This window comes from Neofelis nebulosa, chromosome 3 (assembly GCF_028018385.1).
Source record: "Neofelis nebulosa isolate mNeoNeb1 chromosome 3, mNeoNeb1.pri, whole genome shotgun sequence".
NCBI classification, from domain to species: Eukaryota; Metazoa; Chordata; class Mammalia; order Carnivora; family Felidae; genus Neofelis; species Neofelis nebulosa.
The window spans coordinates 46017554-46030483 of record NC_080784.1 but is presented as its reverse complement, the minus strand read 5'-3'; the positions used below and the strand labels follow the sequence as shown (position 1 = coordinate 46030483).

Below are 12930 nucleotides of genomic sequence, written 5' to 3'. Positions count from 1 at the left end.
AGGGTGACAGCACTGTGATGGAACGAGGAGTGATGGAGACATCTGTCCCCTGAAAAGAGGGTGACATCGCCAGGGGTGGGTTGTGAACCCATTAGCAACCACAGGGGAGCAAGATGCTGTGCTAGGCACTTCCGGAGGTACAAGGAGGCTGGATGTGGACCCTGTTCCACGGTTTAGTTGGGGTGGCAGAACTAGTATCTGTTGAGAAGTGAGCAAGATACAAGGTAGGGTGTGAGTGGGAGGAAAGGGCTTAGGAGGAAGAAGGTGCCATCGCCAGGGGTAGGGGAGACTCGGCAGCAGACCTAAGACTGCCAAGCCTTGGGAAGATGGGAAGGAAGAATGCGTAGGGGGACACAGCCTGAGCAAACCCACAGAGAGGGACCGTGTGGTCTCAGCAGGAAGCCAAGAGAGAGCCGCCAGATCTCAAATGGGGGGGGGGGGGGGAGTGACAAGTTCCCTGTCCCTAGAACTCAAGAAACGTGGCATTGGAGGCCTACCTCATCAAGCCACACAGCTACGTGGGGCTGACCTGCACAGCCTTCCAGAGAAGGGAGGCGGGAGTGCTGGGCATACGGCCCGGAAGCCCCGGCCAGAACCCCTCCCCGGAGCCAGAGCCCCTGGCCGATCAGCAGCTCCGCTTCCGCTGTACCACGGGGAGGCCCAGCGTTTCTCTGTCGTCCTTTCACATCAAGGTGGGCACTGGGGGAGGCGTGTGGGGGCGGATGCTAAGAGGGGATGTGCCCAGATGCAGGTGCCTCGTGGGAGTGGGTGCTGTGAGTGGAAGCTGCTCCAGAAAAGGGGTAGAGGGGAGGGGGGAGGGGGTAACCGTTAGGCCTTGGAGCCCTAGGGGGTCCTAGATGTCTCTGAGGAACTCCGATGTCCCCCCAGAACAGCGTGGCCCTGGCCTCCATCCAGCTGCCGCCCAGTCTGTTCTCGTCCCTTCCGGCTGCCCTGGCTCCCCCTGTCCCCCCAGACTGCACCCTGCAACTGCTCGTCTTCCGAAACGGCCGCCTCTTCCGCAGCCACGGCAACACCTCACGTCCTGGAGCCCCCGGGCCTGGCAAGAGGCGTGGCGTGGCCACCCCTGTCATCTTTGCAGGAACCAGTAAGGCGCTGAACTCCCCACACCTCTTCCTGCCCTTCCCTCACCCACAGCACCCCCTAAGAGCCTGGGGGAGTGGCAGAGGAGAGTGACCACACCCCATTTCCCAGGAGGATAGGGGACAGAGACATCCTGTAAAGGGCTTCTGGAGAAAAGCCTCAGGAAGACATTGGGATTTATATATCCCAGATTTGTCAAATTGCAAGAGTTAAAAACACAGACCCTTGACCCACCTTGGCCTCCCTCCCTCCCTCCGACCTCCTAACCTGGTGCCAACTTTCCCTCTCCGGGTGCCCCCGCTCCCTCCATCCCCGAGTCCTCTCTTCACCTTTTGTTCCCTGAGTACAAGTACCTTCCACCTTCCTGTCCCTGACCCCAGCCCCAGAGTCCCCTCTTTTCAGGTAGGTCACCACCATTCATTCGGCACTTGGAACAGGCCACCTCCCAGTGCTTTATTTTTCTTTAAAAAAAATTTTTTTTAAGTTTATTTATTTATTCTGAGAGAGACAGAGACAGCGTGAGCAGGGGAGGGGCAGAGAGAGAGAGAGAGAGAGGGAACTCCACACAGGCTCCGCATTGCCAGCGCAGAGCCTGATGCGGGGCTCGAACCCCAGGAAACCGCGAGATCACCACCTGAGCCGAAACTGAGAGTCAGATGCTTAACCGACTGAGCCACCCAGGCGCCCCCTGGTGCTTTATTTTGATCCATCCCTGTGTCACCCTGGTGAGACTGACCACCTGGAAGGCAGGGCCCGAACTGGCACCTAACCATGTCCTGAAGTCCAGCCGGCGCCTGGCCCGCAGGCGTTCAGTGCACGCTCGGGCTGTTGTTCACTCGCCGCCACCTAGTTCCATACAGCCAGCCTCCCTGCAGCCCGGTTCCACCCGGACCTCCCTGTCTCCCACAGGTGGCTGTGGTGTGGGGAACCTGACCGAGCCAGTGGCCGTCTCGCTACGGCATTGGGCTGAAGGGGCCGAACCCATGGCAGCTCGATGGACCCAGGACGGGCCGGGCGGCCCCGGGGCTTGGAGCCCCGAGGGCTGCCAGCTCCGCGCCAGCCAGCCCAACGTCAGCTCCCTGCACTGCCAGCACTTGGGCAACGTGGCCGTGCTCATGGTGAGTGCGACAGGGGCCCGGAGGCTGGGAGAACTCCGGGGAATGTGTGGGAGGTGAGAATGGGGGTGTTCGGATCACCTGGGGCCACAGAGAACTACAGAGAGGACAGCAGCCTTATCGGGCCTCGTAACTGTAGGACTCATGGGGAAACGTCCCTCTGGCCTTCCCCACACCTTTTCATCTTTCAGGAGACAGGGAGGTTCTGCCTCCGCTCATCGAAAGAGATGGACCTGGAACTCCCCAGCCCCGGTCTTCACATCCTGCACTCTCTGAGACCCAGATTGTTAAAGTGGAAAAAAAAAAAAAAATCTGGGAACATCTCTCCTTTCTGGTCACCCCACTCCCTCACCACATTTTGCAGCCCGCTCTCCCAGATCAGCTGGATGATAGACACTTCCAGCTCTTGCCTCATCCCTGATTTTCAGGCTGAGGCTCAGAAAAGCTCCCGGAAGGGCAAGAGACTAGGAGGGAGGAACAGGCAGGCAGTAGATGATTAACACTGCCTAAGACTGACTTCCTGAGAGCGGACTCGCAGCACTTACATCTTCACCTACCTGGACGGACTAGGGGCCAAAGCTGACAGGGCTTGGGGAAAGGAAAAGTGGCCTGGAGGGCTGGCCAGGACTCCGTGGGGTGGCCTCTACCCCTGGCCTCCTAATACGTCCTCTTTCCTACTCTTTCTAGGAGCTGAGTGCCTTCCCCAGGGAGGTAGGGGGCTCAGGGGCAGGGCTGCACCCTGTCGTGTATCCCTGCACCGCCCTGCTGCTGCTCTGCCTCTTCTCCACCATCATCACCTACATCCTCAACCACAGGTGGGAGCGCCTGCAGGAGGGGTGGGTGAGGAGGGAGGGCTGTGTGTCTCACCAAGTACTGGCCAAGTGTTCCTTTCCCCAGTGGGGCCACATGACTTTCTTGGGCCCTTGCCTAGCATTTTATTTGCAGGGTCTAGGGCTGGAAAACACACCTTGGGGGTTAAGCCCTTCCTGCCCTGGGGCCTCTATCACACTCGCACACATGTATGCACATAGATATCTGCCTTTCCCTCTCGCTCTCTGAATTACCTTGAGACCCCATGGACCTGATCTTGGGCTGAGTGGCCCATTAATTACTGTTTCTGGGGCAGCTCCATCCACGTGTCCCGGAAGGGCTGGCACATGCTGCTGAACTTGTGCTTCCACATGGCCATGACCTCCGCCGTCTTTGCAGGAGGCATCACACTCACCAACTACCCGACGGTCTGCCAGGCAGTAAGCAGGAGAAGGGGCTGGAGCGGGGCGGGGGGCGCTCCTAGATGAGTGATGGCAGCCTAGGCACAGAGTCTGTGGGTGCAGGGGGAAAAGGGGACTCATGCTAACAGGCCCCAGCTCCACTGTTGTGTCCAACCTTGCTGGGGTCGGGGGCATGAGAGGAGGGGAGGTAAGAAGTAGAGAAACTATGAGATGGGTCTTCAAAGTGGAGAATGGGGTCTGCAAGGAGAGGTCAGGGACAAGCCAGAAAGCAAGAGCAGGGGTGTCAAGTCTCCGGAGTGGGAGAGAACCCCGGGCTGGAAGTTGAGAGGGTGACCACGGGGTCAGAACCTTGAGGAGGATCTGGGTAGAGCTGGGGATGGGAACCTGGGAGGAGCGGGAGAACGCTGCGCACGGAGGCTCTGGGGTGGCTCCAGTCGTAGCGGCCCCGTCCCCCAGCGTCAGTGGCCTCACCCTGCAGGTGGGTGTCACTCTGCACTACTCTTCACTGTCCACACTGCTCTGGATGGGTGTGAAGGCCCGCGTCCTCCACAAGGAGCTCACCTGGAGAGCGCCCCCTCCACAAGAAGGGGACTCTGCCCCGCCCGCTCCCCGTCCCATGCTCCGGTACATGCCTCGACTGTCAGCTTTGCAAGGGTGAAGGGTTCAGAGGCGGGTATAGAACACCAAGCTCTGTCCTCCCAGGGTGGATGCAGGGTGGGTCCAAGATCCTGGGAGATCACGCTCCAAAGAGAGAAGGTCCTAGGTGGCACCAGGTTGCCCAAGGCCATGGGGTGGGTGCACTCTTAGGGCTTTTCCCGCATGACAAAGCCAGGGAAGGAAGAGACTCCAAAGGGCATTGGACAGGGATCCTGGCCACGTGAGCAGCACCCTGATTTCTGCAGTGTTTAGGGTGAGAGAGCAATTCTAGCCTCTCTCCCTTAGAACAGTCTTGGCCAAGTCCCCTAGGAATCTACTGAACCTGCCCCGTAGGGGCCTTGTGTCCCAGGCAAAAAATTCTGACAGAATTTAAAGGGGAAAGAGGATGGGACAGAGACCCTGAGTCAAGGTTTCCGAGCACCTGGTTCCAATTCCCTTGGTTCCCCATCTCTCTGACCCCCAAACCCCATTCCTCCCCAGGTTCTATCTGATCGCTGGAGGGATCCCACTCATTATCTGTGGCATCACAGCTGCTGTCAACATCCACAACTACCGGGACCACAGCCCCTAGTGAGCGCCGCTGCCTGCCCGCCCCAAACCCACCCACCCTGACACTGGACACCTTCTACTTCCCTGGCAGGTGCACCTGCCAGGCCCGCTCAGCCGGCGACCCACCCCAAACCCATGCATGTTGACTCAGCCAACCTCTGCTTTTCCACTCACCATGTCCTATCACCCCAGCCACCCAGCCACCTCAGACGTGCTCCCCCTCCTCATCCACTGCCTGTGTCTCCCCTCAGCTGCTGGCTGGTGTGGCGTCCAAGCCTAGGAGCCTTCTACATCCCGGTGGCTTTGATTCTGCTGATCACCTGGATCTATTTCCTGTGTGCAGGGCTGCGCTTAAGGGGTCCTCTGGCACAGAGCCCAAAGGGGGGCACCAGCAGGGTCTCCCTGGAGCCAGGGGAGGAGCTCAGGGCTTCCACCAGGCTCAGGAGCAGCGGCCCCTTCCTGAATGACTCAGGTTCCCTTCTGGCTACTGGGAGCGCGGGGGTGGTGACACCCGGGCCCCCGGAGGATGGTGACGGCCTCTATTCTCCGGGAGTCCAACTGGGGGCGCTGGTGACCACGCATTTCCTGTACCTGGCCATGTGGGCCTGTGGGGCTCTGGCCGTGTCCCAGCGCTGGCTGCCCCGGGTGGTGTGCAGCTGCCTGTACGGGGTGGCAGCCTCCGCCCTGGGACTCTTCGTCTTCACCCACCACTGTGCCAGGCGCAGGGACGTCAGGGCCTCCTGGCGTGCCTGCTGCCCCCACGCCTCCGCCCCCGGCGCCTCACCCCGGGCCGTACCCGCTGCCTCAGAGGACGGTTCCCCCGTGTTCGGAGAGGGGCCTCCCTCCCTCAAGTCCTCCCCGAGCGGCAGCAGCGGCCACGCGCCGCCCCTGGGCCCCTGCAAGCTCACCAACCTGCAGCTGGCCCAGAGTCAGGTGTGCGAGGCCGGGGTGGTGGCCCGCGGGGAAGGGGAGCCAGAGTCCACGGGCTCCCGGGGGAGCCTCGCGCCCCGCCACGCCAACAACTTGCACCACGGGCGCCGAGTGCACAAGAGTCGGGTCAAGGGGCACCGCGCGGGGGAAGCCGGCGCCAAGAACCGGCTCAAGGCGCTGCGCGGGGGTGCGGCGGCCGGGGCGCCGGAGCTGCTGTCCAGCGAGAGCGGCAGCCTGCACAACAGCCCGTCCGACAGCTACCCGGGCAGCAGCCGCAACAGCCCGGGCCTCCAGCTCGAGGGTGAGCCCATGCTCACGCCGTCGGAGGGCAGCGACACGAGTGCGGCGCCGCCCCCCGAGGCGGGCCGGCCAGGCCAGCGCCGCAGCGCCAGTCGCGACAACCTCAAGGGTGGCGGGGGCGGCGCGCTGGAGAGGGAGAGCAAGCGCCGCTCGTACCCGCTCAACGCGGCCAGTCTGAACGGCGCGCCCAAGGGGGCCAAGTACGACGACATCACCATGACGGGCACGGAGGCGGCCGGAGGCGCCTGCATGAAGACGGGGCTCTGGAAGAGCGAAACCACCGTCTAGGGCGGGGGTGGGCGACGCTGTAGGACAGGCTGGCCATGTGGCCCTGTCACCCAGGCTGCTGGGGGGGAGGGGGGGCGGGGCCTCAAAGACGTCAACCGGTACATCAACGGGTTTGAGGTAGAGGCGCCCATGGCTGCGGCTCGGCACACCAACTTTAGTCCTGGAGGCTGGGGAAAACGACAGGGGAGGCCTGCCACCGCCAAGAGGGCAGTCCCTCTGGGGTAGCGACAATCCCAGGACCACAGGCATGATACATTTCCGTCCCAGCCCAGGCTGGTTTTGGCAGTCAAATCGGTGCCGTCCAGGGTAGCAGGGGAGGTCCTGCCAGCCCGTGGAGTGGGAGACTGCCCCCCCCAGAGCCCCCAGGTGGGCTCCTCCTTAGGTACTCCTCACAGCTTATCCACCGTGCCTCACTGATGGTCATCAGCCTGATCAGGAAGACTCAGATGACAGGAGCTTGAGAACAGCGTTCTCTCCTCACTGCCCTCGTCAGAAGTCAGCCCTCTGTGCCTAGATCCTAGGGCCTCTCCCCAACCCTGCTCTTGACCAACCAGGGGGCCAGCCTAGCAGTTGAGCCAGGTGACCAGGACCTATAGGTGCTGCTTTTAAGATAAACTATGCAAGAGAAGGTAGAACCGTGTGAAAGCAGCTCTGGAGATGGAGTTCTAGGGAAGGGGGTGGGAGCAGGTGGGAAGGTTGCACCATCAGGGACGGTGGGACACTTCCCACAGGAGTGGTCCACACACCACATGGCAGGGCTGTAGAGGGGGCGTCCCGGGACAAAGCCAAGGCCCTACACCTGAGAAGCTGACTCTGCCAGATGCCTGGGAAGGATCTGAGGGAAGTAGAGAGTCGTAGTGCTTAGATTTGGAGCTGAAGGCAGTCACGCCCTAAACCTGGCCCTATAAACAGTGCTCCGAAGAGAGGCTCTACCACAAGGCTGCAGGTAGTGTTGGGGAAGCACTTATTGTTCAGTTGCAAGCCCCACACCCCTAGTCTCAGCTTTCTAACACCATGGGGCTGAGGAAGAGACTTCCCTGCCTCCATGAGGCCGTATGGAAGGACCAGTCCAAGAACTGACCTCTAAGTCAGGTTAAGGAGAAACCTCCCAAACATCAAACTGGCTTCCTGCCTCACAGACTCCCAAGCTGAATCCCTCAAGGTATCAGGTAGGGTCCCTGCAGCTCACCCGGGCCCTGTGCCTTCACTACTTTTAAACACCAGCACCCATATTTTCCCCCAACCTAAAAAGTCACCACCAGCCTTTTACTAAAGGACCCAGTGAAGGTGGAGGGAAACCTGGGCCTGGTGAAGAACAGGAAAACAAGACCTGGTCTAGGTCCCCTCCCAGCGTCCATGTCACTGCAGCCTGATCACGAAGGCAAAAGACATAAGGGAGGGGAGAAAACCCACACACCTTGGGATGAATCCTGTTATTTATGCTTGCTACACAGACAATATTAGACAAAAAGAAAAAAAAAAAAAAGCTTCGTATTATTCTTCCACATATGCTGGCTGCCGTTTACATACCCTGCCAATGCCTTAGCACTGGAGAGCTTTTGCAATACGCTGGGGAAAAAAGGGAGGGAGGGGATGAAAAGTGCCAAAGAAAACATGTTTTTAAAAGCTTGAGTTTTATACAATAGAATGTTTTCTAGCAGATGCCTCTTGTTTTAATATATTAAAATTTTGCAAAGCCCTTGAGCTATAACCTTAGTCCACCCACGGTCCTTTTGTTATGAAGTGGAGGATTTCATGACCTCATACACAAGAACCCATCGATGCCTATAGGTGGACACTGGGCCCACAGCTGCCCGGTTCCTGTCCTCTGGGGACTGATACCGTTCGAGATACCACCCGCTCCACACCAGCAGTGAGGGCCCATCATCAGGCCTGTAGCAGCAGCATTGTACCCGGTTCAAACCAGGAGGAAGCCTAACCTCCTCCAACCAGTCTAGGAGGGAAGCCATCCCACGTAATACAAACATGGGCCACTTCTCCGGCACCAAAGGACTGATTCTCTCCAAGCCAATCGTCCCTGCACTGCTCCCAACTTCTATTCCAGGACCCAGGGTCCAGGTAATTGCAGAGTCCCTTGGTTCCTTTAAACAAGAAAACACCTAAGGACTTACATATGCTGATTTCTCCAGATAGGACAGGATTATTATTAAGCTGCTGTCAGAATGTGGTGAGTGCTCCCCCGGATGTACATCAGGGAGGGTTAGAAACACTCCTGGCAGCCTGTCTTGCAGCTTGAGCTTTTTCAAAGTCCTTAATTTCCTGAGGGGTACGCAAATACTGCTCTATTTCACTATCAGATATGTTCTCATCTCCGGTGACTGTGGAGACTGGGGGTGGGGGGCAGATCCGCTTTGGGGGCTTCAACATGCAAGGTGGGAGGAGAGGGGTGGGACTAGCTGGCCGCTTCCCCTCAGGCAAATCTAAGGAACTACTCGCCACCTCCTCTTTTCCCTGCTCTGGCCCCTGACACCGTTCCCGCAGCTCCTTCTCCCCAGCTTCCATCTCTGCCGTTCCATCGCAAAAGGCCTTGCGGACCAATGTGTGGCGGTGCTGGAGAAGGTCACCGATATGCTTCACCACAGAGCGCTTGTCGAGCTTCAGAACCTGCAGCCAGGCCAGCCGCTCGGCCATCCGCAGCAGCACGGAGAGCAGCTCCTGCAAGCGGGAGGAAGCAGGGTAGGGCAGGTCCACGTTCGCCAGTTTACAGAAACGGGCCAGGGAACACGTCAGCCGATGCGAAGGCTGCAGCGACTGCCATGCCAGAAAAGTAGCAGCAGTGATGACAGGCAAGGGATGCCGCCCAGTCACCAGCCACGTCTCATCCGCCAGCTCCACCAGCTGCAATGTTCGCGACAGCATCTTCTCTTTGTCTTCCACGTATTTGGCTGGCACAGACGGGGAGGCTTGGAACAGTCTGAAGCTGAAATGACCAAAAGGAGAGTCTGGTCTCGATGCCCATGGGGGAAGGGACTGCTCTTCCCAAGTGAAGAAAAGCAGTCCACTCCAGGTGGGCTGTTCTGTCCTCTTGGAACAAATACTCAAACTTGCTGGCAGCGGGTTTATACAGGTGCTGAGAGAAGACAGGCTGCGTCTCCCACCCGTGAGGTGAAGGGCAGGAGCATGCAGGGGGGAAGCTAATGTGTCAGCGACCCCGTCGGCCAGTATTCTCCATGCTTTACACATGCTCTCCTACCATCCACTCTACGCCCCATTATGTGCATTTATAGTTAAAAATCTGGCCCAGAGTCATCCAGCTAGGAAGTAACCAGGCAAACCCAACACAACTTGACACTGGTAGCCTGTGCCTTCTACTCTATTTTCAGAAAAGAAAGAAAAGAAAAGAAGAGAAGAGAAGAGAAGAGAAGAGAAGAGAAAAGAGAAGAACGTGGCTCCTAAAAAAAATAAAATGAAAAAAAAAAAAGCAGTAGCTTCCACCACTGGCCCGGTCACTAACATCTTGTCACCTCCACTTGCAGATGATCCTGCTGAGGCAGGGCGGTCGCACACAGCCAAGCAGGCCACGCACAACGTGAGAGCCGCAACTCAGCGGCCCAGTGACAAGGCTGATACCTGCGCTGCCTACATCAGGCATCAGGATGCAATAAAGGCAAAGGGATTCAGAAATGCCAAACAGTTTAGAAATGTGAAATGGAATCAGCTTTATCGCCAAGTACTAGGAAGAGAGACTACAAGAGCACAAGGGAGGGAGAATATAGATCTTCCTCCCAAATCCCTTTAGATGCGCTTTGGTGAAAAAGTGACAGAAAGGTAAAAAGATTGAGGGCTAAGGGTCCATCCCGTCCCGGGGGTTCCCGGTAGGCAGGTACCTGCTACAGTACGTCTTCACCAGGTCTGCCAAGCACAGCGAGGGCACATCCAGCCCCAGGAGCTTCACTATCTGCATGTAGGTGCCAGAAAACACATCCAAATCTGCATACAACAGGGCGCAGACGGTTCCCATGGTTAGGGGCCAGTTATGCTGTCGGCAGGTAATCAAGACACAGCACCCAACTAGCACCTCCTTCTTTTGCAGCCTGGCAGCACGGATGCCAGAGTGCCGGTACGCCTGCTGGTAGTAGGCAACTGCTGTGTCCTCAAACGTTGATGGCAACTGCAGGACTCGACAGAGGTCTCTCACTCGGCGGAGACCTAAGAAAGCCCACAGCCAGAATCAGAGGGGTCAAAGGCACTACTGAGTGGCTCCTAGCAACTTCTGCTACACTTGCCTCCCATACCAGTTGCACAAATGATGTACTTTTCTACAATGACAGAAGTGACGCTTGGTGAGGTCATTCTAAAGACACAAAGAAATCTGGGGAAAGAAGTCACGTTTCAACCCACCACTCTTCAGGGGCTGGTGTGATTCAGAGCCAAGCCAAAGTGTGATCTGGGATGCTTAAATCAACCTTTAACATACCCCTGACAAACCCACACTGTATACTGAATTGCCACCTCTCTTGGGCCATCTCCATTCTTTATTTCGGACTACCATTCTCTTCTACTCTACCTTACATAGCAATGCTGAAATCAGGAAAAGCAAGAGGATGGGCTGGACCATCAGAAGAATTTTCTTTAAGGCCACTGTATCATAAAAGGTTGAGTCTCACCTCGTTGCTGGCTGCGGCTAACTTGATCGTTTTCCCCTGTGCTTCGGGAATATGTTACTTCTGTAAGATAAGGGACAACAAATAGCTTTGTTTAGCCTTTATTCACCAGACCCCTGGCCTCCCACCACACAAAACCAGGGAGAATTCATATCATTAGGCTCTGCTCCCTGTCTCATGAAGGTGCCCATTTTTGCACATTAAAAGTCCATCTGGTTTTCTATGTTCACAAGCAGTATCAAATACAGAGACTAAGGGGCGCCTGGGTGGCTCAGTCGGTTAAGCGGCCGACTTCGGCTCAGATCATGATCTCACGGTCTGTGAGTTTGAGCCCCGCATCGGGCTCTGTGCTGACAGCTCAGAGCCTGGAGCCTGTTTCAGATTCTGTGTCTCCCTCTCTCTGACCCTCCCCCGTTCATGCTCTGTCTCTCTCTGTCTCAAAAATAAATAAACGTTAAAAAAAAAATTAAAAAAAATACAGAGACTGAGGAAGGTTAAGACTGCACTAAAGTGGCTTCAAGAGTTCCAAATTTGCAGCCATCCCTCCTGTATATCCAATCCACGCAATTTTCTTGACTGCTGATTTTGAGGGCTGCACTGGTCAGGGACTCAGAAAGAAAGAAAAAAAAAAGATGTGTTTGTCAATTACGGCTAAAGACTCCTTCGGGCTCATACTTTTTCCGCACTTGTAAAGAATTCCATCCGTCCATCACACCCAAACTAGATAAATTGAGTGAAATTCTGTTTCTCTGTTTCATTTGGTCGACGTTTATGAGACCTAATACATGCCAGATACCGTACCAGGTGCTAGAAAAACGCAGAGGAATGGCCGCCCCTGCCCTCCTGCAGCGCTCGTTCACTTTAGGTCACTTTCTCCCGTAGTTAAGTGTACACGTGACAACGAGAGGGCGTGAGAGGAATAAGAGGAATCTGATGTCAATCCCTCCACCACCCCAGCCTATACCCACGGCCATGGAAAGGCCGGCACAAATACCTCGGAGGTTGCCCTCGTCGCTGAAGGTGGTAGTAAGGACTCCCTCGGTGACGACGCAGCCACAGTCTGAGCACACCAGCTGGCTCTGCGAATAGTGAGAGTCTTCCACGAGCTCAGTGGAGCCGCAATCGGGGCAGTGGCCTCCGCCCGGCATGTCACAACCCAGAGTCTCGGAAGCTTTCAGATATCTACTCGCACGTCCGCAACAGCAACAGCGCGGAAGCCGGTACTAGGAGGGGAGCCTTCTAAGCGCTGCACCTTTCTCTTCCGGCCAGAGCAAACGCGGTTTACATAGGCAGTTCTGTACGCCGGCCGAGCGCCACTTCCGGTCCGGGTCTCTGCGGGCTCGGGTAGAAACGTGAGCTAGGAAAGAAGGTTCCTGGTGTGGACCGCGTCTTCGCCTTGCCTTCCCCCGGTGTCTGAGGTCGGTTTGAAGTGGGCTAGACCGGGGCGGGAGAGTTGAATTTAGGTGAGATTTCTTCTCACGTGGACACACATAATAGACAAGAAATTGTGGCCATTCCCAAACAAGTCTAACTTCTGAAATGCTGAGGGAATCGTAGATTCTCTGTTACTCTTTGGTAACAAATGTTGATTTTGGCCATAGTACAAAGTATGGTGAGAAAGCAGGAAATTATGTTCTACTCTCCAGAGTGGCTTTCCCAGGCAAGTTGTTTCCTGTCTATGCAGTCTATTTTTCTCAACGATAGAATGAGGGAATTGAATTAAAATCCAGAGTGACAAGGGGCGCCTGGGTGGCTCAGTCGTTTAAGCGTCCAACTTCAGCTCAGGTCGTGATCTCACAATTCATGACTTCAGGCTCCCCCTCGGGCTCTGTGCTGACAGCTCAGAGCTTGGAGCCTGCTTCAGATTCTGTGTCTCCCTCTCTCTCTGCCCTTCCCCCCTCCAAGCGCTTGCGCGCTCTCTCTCTCGCTCTCTCTCAAAAATAAATAAACATTAAAAAAAAAATTTTTTTTAAATCCAGAGTGGCAAACTCAAATGCTTTCAGAGACTAGGCAAGGAATATCCAAGGGAGTTGATAGTGAAAGAATATGGAATGATGAGGCTTTGGGCAAACTGGAGGGTTCAAGCAGATGTAGATGTTTTAAAACTGAGCTTAAGCTGAGCTTTAAGATATT

General features: G+C 56.3%; 2 protein-coding genes across 4 annotated transcripts in view; one reads left to right on the top strand and one right to left on the bottom strand.

Moving 5' to 3' along the window:
- ADGRA2 (adhesion G protein-coupled receptor A2) overlaps positions 1–7883 on the top strand; it is a 36032-nt gene extending 28149 nt beyond the window's left edge. For 2 of the 3 annotated variants that reach the window (XM_058720701.1, XM_058720700.1), the window contains exons 12-19: positions 468–692; positions 889–1105; positions 2011–2219; positions 2904–3031; positions 3343–3466; positions 3927–4072; positions 4586–4675; positions 4906–7883. In XM_058720701.1, the coding sequence (XP_058576684.1) occupies positions 468–692; positions 889–1105; positions 2011–2219; positions 2904–3031; positions 3343–3466; positions 3927–4072; positions 4586–4675; positions 4906–6172 (2406 nt within the window). In that variant the 3' untranslated portion in view covers positions 6173–7883. The remainder of the gene's footprint in view (positions 1–467; positions 693–888; positions 1106–2010; positions 2220–2903; positions 3032–3342; positions 3467–3926; positions 4073–4585; positions 4676–4905) is intronic. The other variant, XM_058720702.1, reaches the window with a different exon arrangement.
- Positions 7788–12518, bottom strand: BRF2 (BRF2 RNA polymerase III transcription initiation factor subunit). Its single transcript, XM_058720703.1, has 4 exons — positions 11792–12518; positions 10801–10860; positions 10021–10342; positions 7788–9113 (listed from the first exon to the last, which is right to left on the bottom strand). Exons 1-4 carry the CDS (start codon positions 11943–11945, stop codon positions 8384–8386), a joined length of 1266 nt encoding a protein of 421 aa, XP_058576686.1. The 5' UTR covers positions 11946–12518; the 3' UTR covers positions 7788–8383.
- Positions 12519–12930: the final 412 nt, after the last annotated feature.